The 24,703-nt window shown below is 38.7% G+C and overlaps 1 protein-coding gene across 2 annotated transcripts; it reads left to right on the top strand.

Moving 5' to 3' along the window:
- Positions 1-102: 102 nt before the first annotated feature.
- On the top strand, positions 103-20,735 carry IKBIP (IKBKB interacting protein). 2 transcript variants are annotated; one of them, XM_072773210.1, is made up of 3 exons: positions 103-608; positions 7,878-7,995; positions 12,204-14,911. In XM_072773210.1, exons 1-3 carry the CDS (start codon positions 436-438, stop codon positions 13,038-13,040), a joined length of 1,128 nt encoding a protein of 375 aa, XP_072629311.1. In that variant the 5' UTR covers positions 103-435; the 3' UTR covers positions 13,041-14,911. The 2 variants fall into 2 exon arrangements, with proteins under 2 accessions (XP_072629311.1, XP_072629312.1); XM_072773211.1 differs by lacking the exon at positions 12,204-14,911 and adding an exon at positions 19,268-20,735 and having other exon boundaries at positions 107-608.
- The last annotated feature ends 3,968 nt before the right edge of the window (positions 20,736-24,703 follow it).

Genomic DNA, 24,703 nt, shown 5'->3' with positions numbered 1-24,703 from the left:
CCCGCCCCGCCCCGCCCCGCCCCGCCCCGCCCCGCCCCGCCCCGCCCCGCCCCGCCCCGCCCCGCCCCGCCCCGCCCCTGGCGCGGCCGAGCCCGGGGCGCGCCCCTTCCGGAGGACCGTGGGCCGAGGACCCGGCGGCAGCGCGCTGCAAGTGGCGCCCCTGCCCGCTCCCCGCGCCCTCGCTGCCCGGCGGGCGGCCCCGCGGTCCTCGGGTGTGCGGCGTTCACGGAGAGAAGGACTGCGTCCAGGTGCGGCGGCCTGAGGAACTAGAGGGCGGGCGGCCGGGGGACGCTGTGAAGCGGCGAGGACGGCGGGGAGAGGAGCCGGCAAGCTTGTGGGCGGCGCCGGTCCAGGCGGGGGCGCGGTCAGGGCCGAGGCGGCCACGTCCCGACGCCCGGGGGTGGAGAGGCCGCCTGGGACCTCGGCGGTGCAGACATGTCGGAGGTGAAGAGCCGGAAGAAGTCGGGACCCAAGGGAGCCCCCTCGGAGCCGGGGACGCGGAGCGAGGGCGGGAAGAGCCCCGAGGCCCGGGGCGGCGGCGGGGGCTGGGCGGATCCGCGGACCGGCGTGAGCCTGCTGTCGCTGGGGACCTGCCTGGGCCTGGCCTGGTAAGTGGACGCGAGGCCGCCGGGGCCTGTGTCCGGCCTGCGCGCTCTCCTCGGGCCCCTCCCGGCCCCGGCCCCGGCCCCGGCCCCGGCCCCGGCCCCGCAGAAGGGCCAGCCCAACCGTCTTGGTTTCCTTTTCGCTCGTCTTACAACTTAACTTTTCCTCCCTATTAGCACGTAGTGGGCCCCGATCGCTCCGTGGGAGCTGAGACCAAGGTCTGGGGACGACTCAGCCGCGTCTTGAGAGGTGCCGATGCGGCGCAAACTGTGTCAAGCGCCTGCTACCCGTCGGATGCTTTCCCGTGTTTGTAACCCGTTGTTTCCCGTCCTCTGCACGTTTGCCTCGGACGCGGTTGCCCCACCCTCACGCCAATGACGCGCAGCCTTGAAAGATTTCATGATGATCTCAAGGCAGCAAACGTTAACGACGATGTCAGAGATTGGAGAATCTCTCCTTTTGCAATCATCGTTTATGCGTTATGTGAATTGGAAGCGTATTCCTAAATTACAGATTTATTTCGGTACCATCAGATGACAAGAGTGTAGCACTCGTGTTCACCTAAAACTGAGCAGCTGTAGGTTTTGTTTTTTTTTTTTAGTTTATTTTTTCATGAAAGAGGCAGAGACACAGGCAGAAGCAAGCTCCCTGCGGGGAGCTGCATGCAGGGCTCATCCCAGGACCCCGGGATCAGCCATCAGCCGTCAGCCAAAGGCAGATGCTCAACCACTAAGCCACCCAGGAGTCCTGAACAGGTATAGTTTTTTAAGCCAAGCAAATAGCAATACATTGTTTTCATAGAAAAAAAAATGAGTATTAGAAATGACCTTAAGGGGCCACCTGGGTGGCTCAGTTAAGCGTGTGCCTTTCGCCTGCCTTTGGCCCAGGGCGTGATCCTGGAGACTGGGGATGGAGTCCCACATCAGGCTTCCTGCATGGAGCCTGCTTCTCTCTCTGCCTGTGTCTCTGCATCTCTTTCTCTATGTCTCTCGTGAATAAATTAAAATCTTAAAAAAAAAAAAAAAGAAAATGCATGTGTCTTTGGCTCAGGTCATGATCCCAGAGTCTTGGGACTGAGCCCCCAACCCTGGGCTCGTTACTCAAGGAGGAGTCAGTCGGCTTGTGTCTCTCTCTGCCCCTCCAACCCTCCCCCCCCCCATGTTCTCCTTCTTTTTTTAAATTTTTATTTATTTATGATAGTCACACAGAGAGAGAGAGAGAGAGAGAGAGAGAGGCAGAGACACAGGCAGAGGGAGAAGCAGGCTCCATGCACCAGGAGCCCGACGTGGGATTCTATCCCGGGTTTCCAGGATCGCGCCCTGGGCCAAAGGCAGGCACTAAACCGCTGCGCCACCCAGGGATCCTGTTCTCCTTCTTTAAAATAAAATCTTTAAAAATTTAATCTTAAAACCAACTTAGTGATTTTATTTGCCCCAATCATTTTTTTTTTAAGATTTTATTTATTAATTCTTGAGAGAGACAGAGAGAGGCAGAGAGACACAGGCAGAGGGAGAAGCAGGCTCCATGCTGGGAGCCCTGGACTCCCGAGTAAATTTAGAATTATACACTGCTGGTGACTCATCCAGAGTCGAAATAAATAAAAGATTTGTTATAATAAAGTAAATGTCATTAAATTTTCTCTTCAAAAAAAAAAAGATACTGTTCCATCTTAGTGATACAGCATTTTATTTATGTAATATTTTGATTTTGATCTTGAAAGAATAAATTTACCCTCTTTAATAAATTTACTCTTAAAAAAATAAAAAAATAGATTTACTCTTGTAAATAAACTGCTCTTATGTCTTCAAATGCATGCCCTTCTTTAGGTAAGTAACTCTTCTATACTGAGAAAGTTATTCAGTAATAGAGGTAGTAAACTAAAGGATACAGATCTTCCTTGACTTAGGATAGGGTTACTTCCCAATAAACCCATTGTAAGCTGAAAATATAAGTTGAAAATGAATTAATATACTTTATTTACCAAATATCATAGCTTAGCCTAACCTCTCTTAAATATGTTCAGAACACTTAACATTCGCAGACAGTTGAGCAAAATCATCTAACAAGCCTATTTTACAAGAAAGTGTTGGATATCTTATGTAATTTATTGAATACTGCACTGAAAGTGAAAAAACAGCATCTTGTGTGGGTACAGATTGGTTGTAAGTGAATCAGGTGTTTACTTTCCCAGTCATGTGACTGACAGGGAGCTACTGCTGCAGCCATTGCCTAGCATCAGGAAAGAGGATGCTACCAAGGAGAGGATCAGGATCACACTGCTAGCCTGGGAAAAGGTCAAAATATAAAGTACAGTTTCTGTTGAATGCATGTCACTTACACACCATCATAAAGCCAAAAAATCTAAGTCAAACCATTTTAAGTTGGGGATCATCTGTATATGTTGCTTCTCTCTGGGATCTAATACACCTGGTTTTAGTTATTAAATGTATTTTTGATTATGCAAAGATTCATATTCATACAAGATAAATTACATCATAAAATGTTGGGCTAAAAAAAATTAAATAAAATGTTGAGCTTTTCAATAGTTAACATCCTGGGAAAATACTAATAGAAATCTGTAGGGACACCTGGGTGGCTCAGTCAGTTAAGTGCCCAGCTCTTTTTTTTTTTTTTAAGATTTTATTTATTTATTCATGAGAGATACAGAGAGAGAGAGAGACATAGACAGGGAGAAGCAGGCTCCACACAGGGAGCCCGATGTGGAACTTGATCCTGGGACTCCAGGATCATAACCTGCCAAAGGCAGAGGCAGAGGCTCAACCACTGAGCCACCCAGGTGTCCCAAGTGTCCAGCTCTTGATTTCAGCTCAGGTCATGATCTCAGGTTTGTGGGGTCAAGCCCCACATCGACCTCCACACTGAGTATGGAGTCTGCTTAAGATTCTCTTTCTCTCCCTCTCCTTTTTCCCCCTCTCCCCCTTCTCCGTCTTTCTCTAAAAAAAAAAAAAAAAAAAAAAAGAGAGAGAGAGAGAGAGAAAGAAATCTATAAAGGAAAACTTGAAAAGTAGACACTTCGGTGTAGGAATTTACTGTTGATGCTTACAGTAAAGGCACAAGTTACATTCAAAATCTTCACTAACATCATTTTTCATCTTTTTTTTCTATTTTTTGTAAGTGAAGTTTTATCTGAAAAAGTTTTATCTGAAAGGCAGGGTTATGTTTTAAATGCCGATTTTTAAATGGAATATGGTTACTGTTTTCCTGAACATTCAGTATTGTGCCTGAAAATGAAGCTGTAGTATGAAACATAGGACTAAATGGTACTGACCTTAGTGGCTCTAGAACTCCCCTTCTTTCAAAAGATCCATAATAACAGATTCCTTTGTTTATTTGCCTCTTTTTTTTTTTTTTTAAGATTTTATTTATTTATTCGTGAGAGACACAGGGAAAGGGAGAAGCTGGCTCTCTGCAGGGAGCCCGATGCAGGACTCAATCCCACGACCCTGGGATCACACCCTGAGCCAAAGGCAGACATTTAACCACTAGGCATCCCTATTTGCCTCTTTTTCATTATTAAGTTGAAACAATCAGAGAAATCCTATAGATCCTCAATCAACTGTCTGCCACCATCAATGATTACTAAAGGAGCTATGTAGAGAACACCATCAGGTCCTACAGGCCCTGGATCAATATAAGTGTATGTAGACTGCAATGGATTCTGAAGGAGTCAAAGATTCCCTTTGTAAGGCCCATACTAAACTAGCCAATTAACCTGGGACCCTTTCTTGCATATCCTTTTCCCATATGATAATGCAAAGAGGCCCAAAAACAGAGTAAGAGAGTTCTCTTCCTGTAAGTGGTCTAATCTATCCATTCCATTCTTGATTTGCTATAAATCTAACACTGGTTTCAAAGGTGGACAAGCCTGCGACTTCCATCAGATGTAAGCCGGAGGGAAACCTGATCCTTTATACCACTGTTGGCTTGTCCAAGGGATGGAAAAGCAGCTGCACAGAGCACTCTGAAAGAAATGGCCAAGGTACTTAAAAAGTGTAGTTGATGTGTGGTACCCTAACTGCATAAATTTGAACCCATTTAATCTTTACAACAACCTTATGAAGTATTATTATCCCCACTTTACAGGGGAGGAAACTACAACAAAGCCAAATAACTTGCCCAAGATGATTATATAGCTAGTAAGTGGCAGGACCAAAGTTGCTCAGCTCCACGCTCTTAACCAGTATGATATGCTGCCTCCCTCGATACTAATCCAAGAGGCCAAGACCCTAGACATAAAAATCCCTGGTCCAAACTAATTATAGTCCTTTTCTAACTAGAAGTTATAGCCCTTAGCAGACCCTGTCTGTCTCATCTAAACTGAGGATGACAGGGAATAAGGGGGCCTTGAACTTCTGCTAAAAAATGCCTCTGACTCAGCCACTTGGGTGGCTCAGTTGGTTAAGCATCCAACTCTAATCTCAGCTCGGGTTTCCGTCAGAGTTGTGAGTTCAAGCCCCATGTTGGGCTTCATGACGGGTGTAGAGCCTACTTTAGGGGGGAGAAAAAAAATATATATATATATGGCTCATAAAAAGGAAACTGACCTGGATGCCAATTTCAAGAATTTAGTTTTTCAGTACTGAAGCTACCTTCTGTCAACATCCACTTCTAGAAAATCATCCTCTTCTTTAATGCTAAATGAGTTAATATTTATAAATCATTTTAGAAGGGCAGCCTAGGTGGCTTAGCAGTTTAGCACCGCCTTCAGCCCAGGGCGTGATCCTAGAGACCCGGGATCGAGTCCCACGTCGGGCTCCCTGCATGGAGCCTGCTTCTCTCTCTGCCTGTGTCTCTGCCTCTCTCTCTCTCTCTCTCTCTCTCTGTGTGTGTGTGTGTCTCTCATGAATAAATAAATAAAATCTTAAAAAAAATAAATCATTTTAGAGTAGAGCCTGACACATCTAAACAAAAAATAAAATGAATATGTTAACTCAGCATCATGTAAACCACTTTTCATTTTTTTCATTACTAGCACAAAGTCGACTTTATGCTTGTTTTTTCTTATATGTATTATTATTCATATGTAGTAATGGTGAATCTTTTATTTTGTTGAGAAGCTAGCCATGGAAAAAATCTACAGATTATCATCAGATTATATTTGCACTAACATGACATAGTTTTCTTCAAGGTTTTGCTTAATATTTGAATTTTGAAGAGAAGTCCTGAAGTAGACAATATTACAATATTTAATAAAATGGAAAATGCTGTAGTGTGTTATAGTAGTGAATCAACTTTCACAAAAAGTCTCTTAGAATAACAATTTTATTCTGAATAAACATTCTGATCTGTAGGATAAACCCCTGAGGTAACACTGGAGTAATGAATGATAAAACTAATCTCTGAAATTAGATATTTCTTTAGGTTGTTCTCCATCCTTGGTCTCTGTCTGATGATCTCAGATAAGTCTATATGCTAAAAAGAATCTCTTAAAATCCAAGAATGAAACAGCCAAAATAAAAGAGAATAAAGTCTACATATTCATGTTTGAAAATTAGGATAATGACATTTTCTAGTAGCCAGAAATGTTATTTAAAAGTCATGGGATCCCTGGGTGGCGCAGCGGTTTGGCGCCTGCCTTTGGCTCAGGGCGTGATCCTGGAGACCCGGGATCGAATCCCACATCAGGCTCCTGGTGCATGGAGCCTGCTTCTCCCTCTGCCTGTGTCTCTGCCTCTCTTTCTCTCTCTGTGACTATCATAAATAAATAAAAATTAAAAAAAAAATAAATAAAAGTCATATTATCACATAAGAGAAAAGACAATCTGTTCTAGTTATGTAACCTGGGCTTATTTAATTCATTTATAGGACAGACACTAGCCATCATCAAAAGAAACTTATGGGGCGCCTGGGTGGTTCAGTTGGTTAGGCATCTGACTTGATTTTGGTTCAGGTCATGATCTCAGGGTCATGGGATCAAGCCCCATGTCAGGCTCTGCACTCAGCTGGGAGTCTGCTTGTCTCTCTCCTCTGCTCCTCCTTCCCCCCCCCAGTTCTCTATCTCTAAAATAAATAAATTTTAAAAAATTATTTTATCCAGTATAGTATTATTCAAAACCAAAAAGTCCATTTTTAGTTTTGGACAGTTTTATAGCAAGCTGGCCTAATAATAACATTTATGAATTGGAAGGATCACCACCTTTGCAAATGATACACAAAGCTCAGAAGTCTTTCACTCATCTCTGAGTTTTACAATTTTTAAATGTTTGTCTTTCAACAGACGTCAGTTTCATAGAATACTATGAATTAGTGCTTCTCAGCTTGACTGAGTACTCAGATAATCTGGGGAGCTTTTAAGATTTCCAATATCCAAATCACATCCTAAACCACACAAGCCAGAATTTCTGTGTGTGGGACCCAGGCATTAGATTTTTTTTAAAGCAGACAAGTGACTCCAGTATGCTGCAAAGCTTTTGAACCACTGCCCTATGTACTATGATTTAAATTCTCTTCAGAGGAAGGGATCTGCCCAACCACTTATTGATGACTTGATAAAGAATTTCAGCTGCTCTTTTTCGGAGCCCAAAGAATTCAGTCAAAAGTAGATGAACCAAAATGGTATTAGATCCAAAGCATTTCTTTTGCATTTCATCTCCTGTCCTATACAAACAAAAGTATATTTATTGTTCTTAAGATTGGAATAACTTCTTTATGCTTCTACAATCTTTACTAACCAGATGAAGAACATATGCCAATTTCAGAATGGCATCTAAAGGACACATATATGACCCATATCGTTGAGTATAACCAATTGTAGAGATTGTACATCCTGCATTGCATATATGTTCTATTGCCACTTTGATGATGACTCCTGTTTTCATAGTTTTGGCTTGTTATTTTGCAACTTCTGGTCATCTCTCTGTTCCATTCCACTGCTTTGTCTTCTACATTTACTTTTTTCACACAAGTAACTCTTGGTTCTACATTTCAGTATGAAAACACATTTCCTAGCTATTGCCCAATATGGCCTTGAGAAAAATAGGAGAGGTCCCATATCTTGTTCGAGATAATTCATCATTTCTTCCCCAAAAATATTTTTTGTGCATGCAACTATCGCACCATCTCACTCATTGGACTGGGACTTGAACAGGATAGAGTTTCACTTTCTATTGATTTGTTAGAATAAACTACTAAAAGCTGTCACCACTCATACCAGAATTTATGTTGCCCTTTACCAGAAGTATAAAATGTTTCCTTAAAATTCAAACTTAAGTAGATATGAATTAGGAGGTAGTGATATTTTTTCTCTTTTCCAGGTTTGTATTTCAGCAGTCAGAGAAGTTTACAAAGGTGGAAAGCCAATACCAATTACTGAAAATAGAAACCAACAAGTTCCAAGGACTTCAAAGTAAAATCAGTTTCATTTCAGAAAAGGTAATTAATTATTAATTGGCTTACTTGGGTAGGTTTTCCCATTTTTCTTCCCTACTACCACCCTTCTACCCTAGTTCATAACTTTTTCCTACCTTTTAGAACATTACTGTTTTAACTCACTGGTTTTCATACATTTTCACATTCTCCCTTCAATCCAATTTAGACTCAGATTATTTTGAAAAGACAGGTTTTTTTTGTTGTTGTTTTTTTAATATAACAAATGTTACTGTTACTAATATTCTCCTATTGATGTGACTCCAATTTTTTATCTAAATATAAAATGTCTAAAGCACTGAAAATATGATTGGCCTTTAAGTATAAAATTAGAATACCAACAGCATTTGCTAGGCAAAGATCCATCAGGTTTTTTTTCTTTACTTTCTAGTTGGTAAATTTATATACATCTGCATGTAAGAATGACTAAAAATAAATATTGATTTTGTAGCCAAATGAAAATTAAAATCCTTGTGTATTTGTGTTTCTTCAAGCTGCAAATGCAGATGCATTATTCCTGGAATTCTTAGAAATGTGAGACATAAAAAATTTTTAACTACCATGCTCCCAGGAGAGGTCAGCTGCAATCAATAAGGCATCATTCAGGACTTACCTGGCTACCAGGAACCAAGCTATCATTGGGAAACAAGCCTTGTTATTTACTCATTCACTAAACCTTTACTTGTGTCATAAAGTAGGCAAGGACTTGTGCTTGGCACCAAGGTGAGCAAGGATTTACAAAAACAGACAAATGAAATAGAGGATCTAATTTCCTTTGGCCTCATGCACAGAATTAGTATATAATCAATCCCCCAGAAGAGAAAAGCCACAGTTGAAAATTATGCATCCCTTGCATGTGCCAGGGGATTCCACAGAGGGAGAGCCCAGCAGCCTTGGGGAGAAGCTGCATGATGCTGCAAGAGTGGGTATTTTGACATAGAGCTCAAGTTGGAATCTCGTTACATTTCTTAGGGGCTCTTCTAATCAGAGTGAACAGAGTTATAGGGGGGAAAAATCCCAGGAGATAGAAACTCCATATACTTAAAAGCTATTGAAAACAAATTTTAGGGGGTGCCTGGGTAGCTCAGTTGATTAAGCGTCTATGTTGTGATCTCAGGGTCCTGAGATTGAGCCCCATGTCAGGCTTCCTGCTCCACTGGGAGCCTGCTTCTCCCTCTCCTTCCCACTCATGTTCTCTCTCTATCTCTGTTGTTATCTCTGTATCTCTCAAATAAACAAAATATTAAAAAAAAAGAAAACAAATTTTGAAAAAAGATGTCCTTTTTTAAATAAAAAATTTGGTGGCAATTAAAATGCTTTTGAGGCAGGTTTTTAAAATACCATTTTTAAATTATTTTAAAATATAACTTCTCTTAGTCTCAATTTCATCATTTAATAAATGAGAATAAGATTTTTATAAGGATCAGATATGATACAATATGTATACAAACTTTTTGAAAACTATAAACAGTAATAAATTTAAGGTATTAAGCTTTTTTTTTAGCTCTTTTTTTAAAAAAACAAAAAAACTACTAGGATATATTGACAGCCCATAAATGCAAATTATTGTGACATACTAGTCACTGTCTATTTTCAGATTAAATTTTGAGACCTTTATTATTCTGAAAAATTGATCTTGTATTTGGGGTCTACTGTATACTGCCTCTGGATTACAGTGATGCTCTGGTGAACAGCCTAAACAGGAAATTATCTTAGATAAAGATACACTTACCTCTTCAAAAAGCCGATGATAAGACAACTAAACAGTATTACTGATATACAAATATTTCTCAGAATTGATTTTTAGAGGATCTTGTATTATAGCTACATGTGTACATTAAAGATAATTTTTAAAGATTTTATTTTTAAGTAATTTCTGTACCCACTGTGGGGCTCAAACTTACAACCCCAAAGGTCAAGCATTGTTCTCTTGACCGAGCCAGCCAGGCACCCCTAAAAATAATTTTCAAACAAGGTTTCAGAGTGGTCTTCCTATATTAGTCAGTCCTGTTACACATTGTTCCTAACTATCACCTGGAATTGCTTCAAGTCTTAATGGGGGGTGGGAGAGGGCAGAAGATTAACAGCCATTCTTCTTCCTAAATGTCCACAAACATGTTTTTCATACCCTAAGATATGGGGGCCACAAAGAGGCATCAGACATGGTCTCTTCCCCTAAGAAATTTAGAAGCTGCTATACCTTCACCTAATAACATCAGTCTGTTAAAGAGTCAGATTTCAGAGACACTTCTAAGCCTTTCCTCTTTACCCTCCAGGCTGCTCTTCTCTCCTCAGAGAATCCATTCTCCCCTTGCTAATTCTATCATGACACAAATAGTAATCTATTTTGATTTTTCATTGTTAGCAATTTGCCTCCTTTTCTGCTCTTTAAAGCAAACACGTGTCCTTTATCTCTATATCCCCAGTGATGGATAATGGAATAGGAGATAATAAATCCTAGTGGGACTCCAGAATATTGTGATGTAAAAGATGCAAAATGCTATCTCCTCTGTCAAAATTTGAAGTCAGGAACTATATTAGGTCTATATTTTCATATCTAGTGTCTAGCACAAGATCTGGCACAGAGTGAACACTGAAAATTTCTCTAATTATGTGTGCTGAGTGCCAAACAGGTGTCAAATACACAACACCATAGGTGCTCCAGGAGCTTGGGCTATGGAAGGATGCTACAGTGAGGAGCTAAGATCTGCTCTAAGCCTGGAAGGAAAGACAACTGAGCTAAGCAACAGGAGGGAAGAATAACATACAGAGATAAATTTTGGACTTTATTCTAGAAATATTAGGAAATGTGGGGGTTTTTTTTAATTTTTTTTTAAGTTTTTTATTTATTTATGATAGGCACACAGTGAGAGAGAGAGAGGCAGAGACACAGGCAGAGGGAGAAGCAGGCTCCATGCACCGGGAGCCTGACGTGGGATTCGATCCCGGGTCTCCAGGATCGCGCCCTGGGCCAAAGGCAGGCGCCAAACCGCTGCGCCACCCAGGGATCCCGAAATGTGGGTTTTTTAATACCGTACCATGATATGTACAACAGTTTTTAAAAGCTTAATCTGGCTGTAGTATGTAGGATGATTTAGGAAAGAAGTAACCAGAAGCAGATACTAGATAATACTTCTCGTATTTTCCTTGATTCTTGAAGTCTGTTTTGGGAGCCCCATGTAAATGCTTCCTTAGCTCTTCCCCTGTTGTAACATATGTAGACTTAGTTTTCTCCCCAATTAAACTAAGCTGCTCAAGGGCAGAACCACGTCTTGTACAGTATTAAGTCTTCAACATAATGCTGCGAACACTTAGTAAGTTAACGATCATTTTAGGCCTTCCTGTAGTCTCTAAGGCTGTTACCTATGTTTGAGTATAAACTAAAGGAGGTCCACAGCCTCCTATGTTCTGGACACATGAGGAAATGCCAGGAGCTTACCAAAATTTACAGAAACCTTAGCACATGTTGCTATTTAATGTGAGTTGCCTCACTTAACTGGATTTTTATTCATTTCTGCCTTTGTTATAACATCTGATTCTGGTACCTTCACTGTAGGTCAGTCAAGAAATTTCCAGGCAGAAACTCTTCCAGGATCATAGAACTTAGGAAACTTAAAATTTTATTAGTTCAGTTACAGTTTCTAAAAAAGCAGAATAACTATAATGACAACTAAGTTGCTTTCCATTTAAGTAAGAAGGAAATGTGATATACTTCAGACTTTATTAACATCATTTCCCCTGTAAATATCCCTCCATGAAAATGTACAAATATTGTGAATTTAGGTGTATGTTTTTCTACCATAGTGCTAATCTATTACATTTGTTTTTAAATCTGTTAAAACAACTACTCAAATAACGAATGTTTATGTCATTATGGTTCTGATATACATGGATATTTTAGACATCTTCAGAATTTGAACTGAGAGTGTGATTGTAAAAAGTGTATTTCCCTAATATGAAAGTTATTAAGAGGCGCCTGGGTGGTTCAGTCGACTAAGTGTCCAACTCTCATTTTCGGCTCAGGTCATGATCTCAGGGTCGTGAAATCAAGCCCCACATCAGGCTCCACTAAAAATTCTCGCTCTCCCTCTCCTTTGTGCCTTTCTCCTTGCTCATTCATGCTCTCTCTTACTCTCTTAAAAAAAAAAAAAAAAAAAAAAAAAAAAAAAAAGTTATTAAGTAGCCTTGGGAATTGTTTTGTGTTATAAATGCAGCTTGAGTCTACCGAAAATATCCTGCAGGAAGCTACATCATCCATGTCTTTGGTGACCCAGTTTGAGCAGGAAGTATCCAGCCTCCAAAGTATCATGCATGACATCCAAAATAGTGAAGAGTTGCTCACCCAAAAGATGCAAAGCCTTAATGAGAAATTCCAGAATGTTTCAGATTTCTGGAAAAGAAGCCTAGAAGAAATGAATGTTAATACAGACCTTTTCAAATCAGAATCAAAACACATACATTCTCAAGTTACTGTCCAGATTAACTCAGCTGAACAAGAAATAAAACTGCTCACTGAAAGGCTAAAAGATCTGGAAGACAGCACACTAAGAAATATTAGAACAGTAAAAAGACAAGAAGAAGAGGATCTTCTACGAGTAGAGGAGCAGCTTGGCTCTGGTACAAAAGCAATTGAAAAGCTAGAAGAGGAACAGCACGCTCTCTTTGCCAGAGATGAAGACCTGACTAATAAACTTTCCAACTATGAACCCAAAGTTGAAGAATGCAAGACACATTTGCCAACAATTGAAAGTGCTATTCGCTCTGTTCTCAGAGTCTCTCAGGATCTGATAGGGACAGAAAAAAAGATGGAAGACTTAACTACTCAGATGTTCAATATGGAAGATGATATGCTGAAAGCAGTATCTGAAATAATGGAGATGCAGAAAACCCTTGAAGGAATTCAGTATGATAATAGCATATTAAAGATGCAAAATGAACTGGATGTTCTAAAAGGGAAGCTTCATGATTTTATGGTATATTCAAGTACAAGAGAAAAGGGAACTTTAGAGGAATATGATCTAGAAAATAAAGGAATTCATAATGACTTTTAATGCACTACATTTATTCTGATCACCATATTGTTACACATAAATTTATTAGTTCCATGCTTTTGTGTTACTTTGACATGCCTTATTTTATCCTACATTACTGGCAAATACGTGACATATCCACACACATGGATTATCCAGAGAATCAAAGCTTATCTAAGTAATAAAATTTTCATTTTAGCCATTTTAAATAGAAATATTTCCAAAATATATCTCCACCTCCTTAAAGCAATATTCTTAATTTTTTAATGTTTTCCTAATAATTAATGTACATTATGAATTTCACCTATTATATTGGACCCAAATACATTAACATCTCTTGAAGCTATTGAGGAGTTTCCCTTCTTACTAACTGACCCTAGTTTGCTATTTTTTCAAACCTTATGTCTATATCTTATACCTTTTCTGTCACCTAAAGATGTGACCCATTGGCCTGCTGTTACTGTCAGGTTGGTTGGTAGGTGATGTGGCTGCCTAACCAGTTCTGCATTTCCTTTGTAATTAACTGCAGACTAAGATCCGGACCACCAAGTTCATAGGAATTTTGTCTAAAAAGAAAAATAACATGCCCAAAGGAGAACTTGAGGTGCTTTGCTATGAGTCAATATGTACGTTTTGAAAACTATGGAGCCTGGGGAACATTTTTACTTTTCATTAACGTTCTAAAAGCATACTATTATAAATACTTGTAAGAATTTTTAAGTAAGAGTAAATATGGATGTGTCTGACCCTTGATCTCAAGGTGACAATTTGAGCCCCATGTCAACCATAGATATTTTTTTAATTAAGAAAAAGGAGTAAATATGTTCATATTGAAAGTTTTACCTATGAATTAAGTGTGTCTTTGTATACCTGGGCTTTTTTTTTTTTTTTTTTTTTAAGGTTCTAACTGCGTTACAGACTCTTTAGTTTGCTAGATACATGATCTCTAGATAAAGTATTCTACCTACAATAAAAAAAATACCAATACACCTGTGGCCCATTTTAAAGAGGAAAAGAGGGACACCTGGGTGGCGCAGCCATTGAGCATCTGTCTTTGACTCAGGGTCTGATCCTGGATACCTGAGATCGAGTCCCACGTCGGGCTCCCTGCATGGAGCCTGCTTCTCCCTTGCCTGTGGCTCTGCCTCTCTCACTGTGTCTTTCATAAATAAATAAAATCTTTAAAAAAATCAAAAAATAAAGAGGAAAAGACAGCATGATGAAAAATTATTACTATGGTAATTAAATGTATGTCATTGTTTTTAAAGAGTTCCCAAACTAATCACCCAACCAAATTTGTGATTTTATTTTACTCTAAATCATATAATGCAGTCACAAGGAATAAGATGTGGACATACTGAGATGTGATTAAAGGGAGATCTAGTCAGATTTTTCCAATAATGATAATCAGAAATGTGCAGGGTTGGGAAAGCACATAAGACTTTTATTGGTTACTAATGCATCAAGAGTGTCCAAACCTGGTGTTGAAAACTTGAGTCGACTGCATATGGAAGTACTGTTCTTGTGTCTTCTTGCCAGTAACCAACTGTAGTCCCAGTTTTATAATGCAGTATCAGTGGAATTAAACACAAAGAACTTGAAAGCAATCAATTGCAAAAAGTAGTTGCGGTCAGGTAGTTTTATTATGTAAATTTGCACAATTTTGGAAAAATCCCAAACAAGTTCTACTCTGGGGTTAGGAGGGCCTCTGGTAGATAACCATAAAAATGAGCCTGAAAGAATGCTACTATTAAAGAGTATATCATTAATTTCTGGAATCTTAACATTAAGTTCCTTCACCTCTGAACATCCAAGTTCTTGTCTGTGTGCACTGACAAAATTGTATTTGTTTGCCTTTATTTTAATGCTAATAAAATAGATTCTAAAGTTCACTAGAACTTTGTTGTTTCAACCTCCATCCCCTCATGGCAGGTGTGATCTCTAATATTTTGTTTGCTGAGCCTATCACCAGATTTGATACATCATTAGCTTTTATATACCATAGTAGTTGCTACAGAAAATAAATGGAAACAAAGTGACCACTGTGTTCTATAGTAACAGTTACAAACAAAACCTACCCTTCCACAAGTATGTCATGAGAAAACTATTGTGTAGATGTATATACATATAATGTACACATGTATATGTATATTTTCCTTTAACTCAGAAATTCTCCTCTAAACAATTATCAGTAAACAGTTTTAGATGTACCCAATGTGTCTTCCTCTATTTCTTACATTCATTTATATATCACAGATACTTGAAATTTCAAAAACTTCCCTGTGTATCAGATATTAAATTATATTGTTAGTCTTTCCTTTAAGGAAGATTACCATATTGTAAGACAAATTTTGTGTCTTTGTAATTGATAATAAATTTTATATCAATTAATTTCTGATAGTACTACTGGGCCCATTTTTTAAATTTAGTATAAATAAATCACTTTTACAAAACAAACATCTAATTTTTTTAATTTTGGATGCAAAGTTTAAAGATATATTAATAACAATATTTCCTTAAATTTTGGAAATTAATAACAATATTTCCTTAAATTTCTAATGCTTAGAAGCTGTTGACTAAGTGTACTTTTTATATTTTATAATGAAAAATGTTGATTTATTAGCCTCATGGTTCTGTAGAAAACTAGTAAGATACAAAGTTAATTGCATTATTTTTAACCTCAACCTGATTATAGACCTTTGTATATATCTATAATCTTAATCACAGCTTAATATATCATTAATGATAGTAAAAAAATTAAAAATAATGATGCAAATTCACCAAGCACATGTAAAAAGATACATTTCTTTATATACTTATCTCATATTTGCAATTGGCAAAAGCTCTGTAAATTTACCCAGCATCTGTTGGTTGGTTTGTTTTCAGTTCAGCTATTGAACTATTAATTTAATACAAATCAAAATGCTCCATCCCAGCTTTGACAGCAAGGGAGGAGAGAACTAGCATTTTGGAGCCTATTATGTGCCAAACACTGCTAGGAGGTCTACATTCATCATCATCACAGTAGCAGCTCTGTATCCTGAGTACCTACAATGACCTGCATTATCACTCCTTATCACAAGAACTTTGCTGGCCATGACACGCATTTTAAAAATGAGGAAACTGAGGCTTAGCAAGGTTAGGAAATGTGCAATCACACTGCTAGGTCTGTCTCTCTACTGATCTCCCACAGTACAATGCAATCTGCTACTATTCAACCAGGTGGAGAAAATCACAAGAAATCTGCTATGGATAGAACTATCTTGAGAATTTTTAAAAACCATAATTCAGCCAAATGTGTCGACTACCATATCACCATCAAACGAGACTGTAAGTCACCCAAAAGTTGTAACTATGATGTAAAATTGTTTGGGCCTTGGACATAAGAAGAAACCAATAAATGTTTAGGGAATAGTGGGAAAGCAGTGGTGGAGAAAGAGCCTCAGACTAGAATCTTCTAGGCTTTGCCACAAACTGTGTGTTCTTGGGTGCTTTATTTGGGGGCTCAGTTTTTTAATTTGTAAAATGAGGAAATTGTATCAAAAAATCTCTAAAACCCCTTCTGGCTCTATGTGGTTTTAAATTTTAGAGATTAATAAAATTTCCAGGTCCTTTAGTTACAGCTCAAAGATCCTTTAGCACAGTTTTTGGAAAGCCAGTTGGACCCAGAAATCATTCCCTTGAACCATGTTGCTCTACTTGTAGATCCAAACAATATTTAACATTATAGGACAGCATCTAGCTCAGTAGCCTGTATACATGATAGGAATTTGGTAAAAATCTTTTGAGCTACTGGTGGACTCCAACATTTCTATGCATTCTAGGGAAATAGTTTAAACAAGCCCTAAGTAGTTTCTAAAAATAATTCTGTGAAACAATTTCAAGACTATTCCTGCACTGTATTAATATTTTAGTAAAGATCAACAGAAGTTCATGATAAATTGCTTTTTATAAGCTACCGAGTGAAACAGCTTTACTAGCAGTTTCTTAATGATCTGCTCCTTCTAAGAATAAAGTAAGTGCTTTCTGATGAGTCTTAACTGTGTGGTACTGTTAGGCTACATTTACTCTACCAGAGTAAATACATTAATAAATAATAACCTAGTAATGAATTAGATGAAATAAGCCATCTACTTCCTTCATTGTTTGAAGTCTCTGATTCAGCAAATACACTTGCAAAACCTTTCTCTTAAAAATAGCACATACTTTTGCAATCACTACTTGATTTCCTTCCTGTTTGTGGTTATATATATTTTTTAAGATTTTATTTATTTATTTAAGAGAGAAAGAGTATGAGTGGGGGGAGGAACAGAGGGTGAAGGACAAGCAGACTCTCCCTGCTGATTAGGGAGCCCAATGTGGAACTTAAGCCCAGAACCCATAACCTGACCTGAGCCAAAGTCAGACACTTAACCCACTCTGGAGCCTCTGTGGTCACTCTTTAATGTCACACCCATAATAACATATTAACTCTCTGGCTTCTCTACTAAAGAACACTTGGGGTCACCTCCCCCTACCAATAATTAATAGAGCATAAACCTCCTAAGAAGAAAAATCCTAAAATATATTTTGAAATCAAACATACATGATGAGGCAAAGAGAGGAAATTACTACTTTAACTGTTCTCCATTTCAACTTGTCATTTTTTTTTTGCAGCTATATTGTTACTCCTTTTTTAAGCTGCCATAAAAATAATATTGTGAACATACTAAATTTTTATTTGCATTAAATAAAACTAAGTTGAAATGTTATCAAAATAATCTCAAAAGATTAGCTGAGTAAACCAGGCAAATGCAATTTTATAAAGGTAATTCATAACATTGAAATACACAATTATTTTGGAAATAAAACTTGATGTCTTTAGATAAAACCGTAGATCTTGTTTTGTAAAACTGCTTTTCAGCTTGCATATTCCTTGTTTTCTGATTTTATTTATTTATTTGAGAGAGAGAGAGAGAGAGCATGAATAAGGGGGAGAGGCAAAGGGAGAAGAAGAAGGAGAATCCTCAAACAGACTCCCCCTGAGCGCAGAGCCCAATGCAGACCTCCATCCAGGATCCTGAGATCATGACCTGAACCGAAATCAAGAGTCAGACGCTTAACTGACTGAGCCACCCAGGTGCCCCTTTGTTTTCTGATTTCAAATAATCTATTTATTGTCATTTTCCTTCCCAAACTAAACTATAATCTCCTTAAAAGCAGATACTGTTCTTGACCATACTAGCACACACAAGCCCAATAAACACTGTTGAATCCAAGTTGTTTAGGGTTTTTAAAAAAAATTTTAGGGGCCCCTGGCTGGCTCAGCAGTTGAGCGTCTACCTTCTGCTCAGGGCGTGATCCTGGGGTCCTGGGATGGAGTCCTGCATCAGGTTCCCCAGATGGAGCCTGCTTTTCCCTCTGCCTATGTGTCTGCCTCTCTCTGTGTGTCTCTCGTGAATAAATAAAATCTTAAAAAAAAAAAAAAAAAAAAAAAAAGAATTTTGGAGATAGTTTTTTTATTGGTTGTTTTGTTTCTTACATACCTATTTTCTATTTTCTCCACTAAACTACTAAACTGAGTTGAGGTCACAACCCAAGCTGTCCTCATCTTTATATCCCTCATACTTGGTATGCCTAACATAATAGGAACTTAAGAATTATTGAACTTTTCAGGGTCTCATGGATAAATACCCCCAGAAAGTTATTCATAAAAGTAATAGGACAGGGACACCTGGCTGGCTTAGTCACTACAGCATGCAACTCTTGATCTCTAGGTTATAAGTTCAAGCCCCACATTGGAGGAGATTACTTAAAAATAAAATCTTTAAAAGTAATAGGACAAGAAAGCATATACACATGGAGTCTTGAACATTGGTACCTTCATTCTAGCACTTGAAATAACTACAAACAAATTTGTTTCAGAAATTATATTGCCGTCTCTGATCCCCAGAAATTTACCAAAGTTCATCTAGAGAAGGCTTTGTCCTCTCTTCTCCAGCAAGGAAAAACACTCCACTCTCTCTCATTTAGCTCATTTTGCCACTATACCAAGGCTGATGGTATAAAAATAGCTGAAAGATGTGTTACCAGTTATACTTTATTATATTTCCTTCATGTTTTCCTTCTTAATCATTACTAACACACTTGATACATCTTTTATCATGCTTTCCAGAAGAAGGGTAAAATGGTAGTTAAAATATCAACCTGAATTCTATATATTAAACTTTTAATCAATTTAATTATTGTGGTGCTATATTTTTTTATAGTGGCAGAAGTCTGAAGCTATCATGGAACAGTGGAAGTCTTTTCAAATAATTGCTCATCTAAAGCGTCTACAGGAGGAAATTTATGAGGTAAAAACTTGGTCCGATAGGATAACTGAAAAACAGAGTATACTGAACAACAATTTGACAGCTCTTTCTCAAGATGTGACAAAAGTAGACCAAAGTACAACTTCTATGGCAAAAGATGTTGGTGTGAAGATTACAACTGTAAAAACAGATATACGACGTATTTCAGGTTTAGTAACTGATGTAGCATCATTGACAGATTCTGCACAAGAATTACAAAATAAAATAGAAAAAGTAGAAAAAGATACAGTAAAAAACATAGGTGATCTTCTTTCAAGTAGCATTGACCGAACAGCAATGCTCCGAAAGATAGCATCTGAAAATTCACAAAGAATTAACTCTGTTGAGAAGACACTTTCAGAGCTAAAGAATGATTTCAACAAGCACACAGATAGGTTTTTAAGCTTAGAAAGTGACAGAGCTAAAGTTTTGAAGACAGTAACTTTTGCAAATGATCTAAAACCAAAAGTGTATAATCTAAAGAAGGACTTTTCCCGTTTGGAACCATTGGTAAATGACTTAACACTACGCATTGGGAGACTGGTTACTGACTTACTACAAAGAGAGAAAGAAATTGCTTTCTTAAATGAAAAAATATCTAATTTAACAATAGTCCGAGCTGAGATTAAGGATGTGAAAGATGAAATAACACACATTTCAGATATGGATTAGCTTGAAACCATTTAGATGAGACTGAGATAACTTTAATAACATGACCTCTGTCCTGTTATAAAAAGACTGACAGGGGCAGCCCTAGTGGTGCAGCGGTGCCGCCTGCAGCCCGGGGCGTGATCCTGGAGACCCTGGATCGAGTCCCACGTCGGGCTCTCTGCATGGAGCCTGCTTCTCCCTCTGCCTGTGTCTCTGCCTCTCATTCTCTCTCTGTGTCTCTATGAATAAATAAATAAAATCTTAAAAAAAAAAAAAAAAGACTGACAACTCAGAAACAATGACATTTTGGAGCAAACATCATTTTGTATCTGATTCGGGAAACCGAATAAAGGAAACCTCACTTACATGGAGTTGCAAGGCCAGAAGGGGGAGTTCTCGCGCCACTCGGCTCCTTGCAGCCCTTTGCCAAACAGAAGGAAGCCATTGCTTTCCTACACCAGTAGGCGGAAGATTTTTCTCCTAGACACAGCAGACCAGCCAGTAAAAGACTATCACAACCCGATCAAGGAGCAGCCAAAACACTGCAAACTCCCAGTTCACTCCAGTGGAATTTTTTGTTTATAATAAAGCCCCTCTCAACTGCCCCCTTTCCTCTATGAAAAAGCATTCCTCTTCTATGTTCACTGGACTTGCCTATGGTCTTGCCATAGCCTGCGTGTCTGGAATTGCAGTTCTGTTATTCCTGAATAAACCCATTCTGCTGGTGAAATAACCGGTTGTTTTATTTTTAAGGTCAACAGATTCTATTCTGAACAGTAAAAACAAAATATTTTAAAAGGTTGAAAAAAAAAAAAAAGGTTGAGCAGTTGATGTCTCAAAATAAATATGCTAAAGTGTATACTTGCAACTTTATATAGCAGGAACCCAGTGCATTCCCCTGATACACACTCTCTTACACACACACAGAGTCCAGACAAGAAGTAGGATCTGCCATCTGCCACTGGGAAGCCTGGATGGGGCAGGATCTGAACCCCATTTGCCCTCATTAACTGCCGGGGAGCATAGTATACATACAGCTGGAGCCCTAACTGGAGAACTGCCCCTCAGGCTCAGGGCTGTAGCATTCATTAGTCATCTAGGGGAAGGGAAACCAGAAAGGCCACAGCCAGGGAGCTGAGGAAAGGAGTCATGTAAGCCTTCCCAGATCTTTCATGGCTTTAGGAAACAGGAAAAATTGACCTAAAACAGAGAAGGGAAGTGATGGCTAGAGCAGGGTTTGAGGGGGAAGCATTATAAGTTGCAGGGGGCTTGCCAAGCCTCAGATGGAGACTGCCCCAAAGCAACACAGCTCATGTGTGGCGATGATGTAACCAGAGCAGCCTGGGCAGAGAAGGAAGTTCCAACATTTAAAACAGCATTATATAATTCTACGCCTATGAAAGTCTAGAAAATGCAAACTATAAAGGCAGAAAATAGATTCGTGATTGCCTAGGGATGGCAGGAGGTAGAGATTATAAAGAGGCACAAGGAAATCTTGAGGGGTGAAGGGTATTATCTTAGTTATGATGATGGTTTCACAGGTATTGTACATGTATCAAAATTCATTAAATTGTACTCTTTGAATATGTATAATTTATTTCACATCAAATATTCCTCAATAAAGTTGTAAGATAAAGTACAATGATCTTTAAAAAAACACAGTGCGTTAGTTCCAGTGTCCTATGCCTAGCACGAAGGGTGTCCAGATGCACAGAACCAGCCTAATTTTCGTGACAAAAAGCCAAGGCTTGGGGATGAACCATTCTGGAACTCTTTGAAGTGACTACCTCTGTTTGAGTCATGTCTGTTTAATACAGTAGGAACAACATAAGATTTTGAAATCAGAGTTATCTGAGGTCCTATTCTGGCTCTATCAACACAGAGTTGTGTGGCCTCAGACAAATTTAGTGTATACGAACTTTCATTTCTTCACCTATAAATGAGGACAAATAAATTCTGCCTTACAAGAGGGACTGCAGTGGACATTACTATTAACTTATCTAAATTGCCTTTGCACATAAAGGGCAAGGCCATTAACTAATATAACAAAAGTTACATAGTAGGGGACGGTGTTTCTGTAAATAGCTCTATACTCCACAGTATCACCATAGCACATCCTAATACACTATCCAATGTTGTAATGATACCAAGTGAAAAGTAAATTATGGGTCACCTGAGTGGCTCAGTTGGTTAAGTGTCTGCCTTTGGCTCAGGTCATGATTCCAGGGTCCTAAGATTGAATCCTGCAACGAGTCTTGCACTGGGCTCAGTGAGGAGTCTGCTTCTCCCTCTCTTTCTGCCCCTCCCCTCTGCTCATGCTCTCTCAAATAAATAAGATCTTTTAAAAATATATGAATTAAAATTTTTAAAAAGAAATGTGAATTATGTTCCATGTAATCATTTTTTAATAAGGCACAATATTTTACACATGAACATTTAAAATTTTTTTTTCAGTACTTAAAAATATAAATTCAAGCCAGCAAGCAAATACCCACCATTTGCTTTGACATGGATGGAATTGGAAGATGTTACGCTGAGTGAAGAAAGTCAGTTGGAGAAGAACAATCATCATATGATTTCACTCATACAGAGAATATAAGAAATAACAAAAGGGATTGTAAGGGAAAGGAGGAAAACAGTGTGAAAAATTAGAGAGGGAGACAAACCATGAGAGACTCCTAATTCTGGGAAATGAACAAGGGTAGTGGAAGGGGAGGCAGGTGGGGGGTTGGGGTAACTGGGGTACAGGCACTGAGGAGGACACTTGATGGGATGAGCACTGGGCGTTTTACTATATATTGGCAAATCAAACTTCAATAAAAACAAATAAAAATATATATATATATATATACAATTCAGCCATCTGAAAAATTCATTTTTGAGGAATATTTGTTTCTATCAGTGCCGAATAAATGAAGCACTTGCTTCATTTGGTGCTAGTTCTACTATTATTGAAATAATGACTCACCAATCTGTCAGTAATTTGGAAGCCAGGCTGAGCAAGACTTTTTCAAAGGAGCCTTCAAATCTGGAAACGTCACTAGGCTTGCCGTCATGTTTTTCTCTTCAGGTCAGATAGCTTTTGTGGCAAATACAAAATAGTAAGCTTTGGATCTGTTTCCTAACAGTAGAAGATAGAATCACTTCAATAATAGATATGGGTAAATCATCTTCAGCTTTCTGTGGAATTTCCCTGCTTTAGTATCCTTTAAAGTCTAACCACTCGACAGTCAATAGAATCAGCAAATAATTGTTTATCCACAAGTAATAACTTTAGGCACATCAAATTTTCAGATGTTAGCAATTTCTTAGAAGTAGTTTTAACTTCGACTCGTATAGCCTTCTGTGTTGAGATCATGGCTTCAAATAATAGATGCTGCTCCTTGAATAAATTAATCCTTCATCTTCAAATCTTGCATACACTGCATTCCACAAAGAAAGCCAGCTGACTTGTACATGGAATCACAGTATTAGGTAGGAGTTCTATCTTGTATGGGAAACATATCCCCTAGACTCTTGTTCAGTATAGCTAGCCTTTATTAAGTGATTGCTGCATGCATGGCACACATGCAAACTTTAGGTTTTTTCCAGAAAACTCAAGTCACATTTTAATAACCAACAGTCGGGACACCTGAGTGGCTCAAATATTGAGCGTCTGCCTTCAGCTTAGGGCGTGATCCCAGGATCCAGGATCGAGTCCCACATCTGGCTCCTTGCGGGGAGTCTGCTTCTCTCTCTTCCTGTGTCTCTGCCCCTCTCTAGGTCTCTCATGAATAAATAAGTAAAATCTTAAAAAATAATAATAACCAAGTCATAAACTTTCTATCAATGCTGAGGTTAACATCTCACACACTGTGAACACTTCTAAGAATGTGAAGTAAGGGCTACCTTGTAAAAGAGAAATGATTCCATAGATAATATGTGAGGTTAAGAATTGCTAGGAGGAGCTGACTTAAGGCACCACATCACTGTTGGATAGATCAGGTACAGCACAGCCATCAAATGACCTACAGATTCCTTGACATCTGAGATCAGCTTCTTAACCGAGTGGCATGTGAGATTTTTAAATTATTTTGTGATTTATCTCATAAATGATAACAGTGTAGTAGTTAAGTATACTTTCTCATCCTTATGTTTTTAATAATTTTTTCTAGCTCTCTTTATTCCAAGTATACAGTATATAACATATAACATTCAAAATATGTGTTATCAGTAAGGCTTCCTGTCAATAGTAGGATATAGTGGTTTTCAGGGAGTCAAAGTTGTAGGTAGATATTTGGTGGTTTAGAGGAGGGAGTAATCATGCTCCTAAATATCACCCTCCCTACCCTCCAGTTGTTCAACAGTCAACTGTAACTCATTTCTTCTGCTAAAGAAACAGCATGTAACTAATTTAGCATCAAGACCACTATGTGGGGAAACCTGGGTGGCTCAGCAGTTTGGCGCCTGTCTTTGGCCCGGGGTGTGATCCTGGAGTCCCGGGATCAAGTCCCACGTCAGGCTCCTGGCATGGAGCCTGGTTCTCCCTCTGCCTGTCTCTGCCTCTCTCTATCATGAATAAATAAAATCTTTAAAAAAAAAAAAAAAAAGACCACTATGTACCAAACTTCATGAGCCTTGTGGACATTTTTCTATCTATCCCAAAAAGGGTATCACAAAAATGTTAAACTCATTTTAAAACATGGTCCAAACATTTCAAGC

Source organism: Canis lupus, chromosome 13 (assembly GCF_048164855.1).
Source record: "Canis lupus baileyi chromosome 13, mCanLup2.hap1, whole genome shotgun sequence".
Classification (NCBI taxonomy): Eukaryota; Metazoa; Chordata; class Mammalia; order Carnivora; family Canidae; genus Canis; species Canis lupus.
Note: the sequence above shows the minus strand (reverse complement) of the source record. Positions and strands in the feature narration are given on the sequence as shown.

Coding starts and splice junctions, on each gene's coding strand:
- IKBIP (XM_072773210.1), top strand. CDS start 436: ATGTCGGAGGTGAAGAGCCGGAAGAAGTCGGGACCCAAGGGAGCCCCC. Junction 609..7,877: donor ACCTGCCTGGGCCTGGCCTG/GTAAGTGGACGC, acceptor TCTCTTTTCCAG/GTTTGTATTTCAGCAGTCAG. Junction 7,996..12,203: donor TCAGTTTCATTTCAGAAAAG/GTAATTAATTAT, acceptor TTATAAATGCAG/CTTGAGTCTACCGAAAATAT.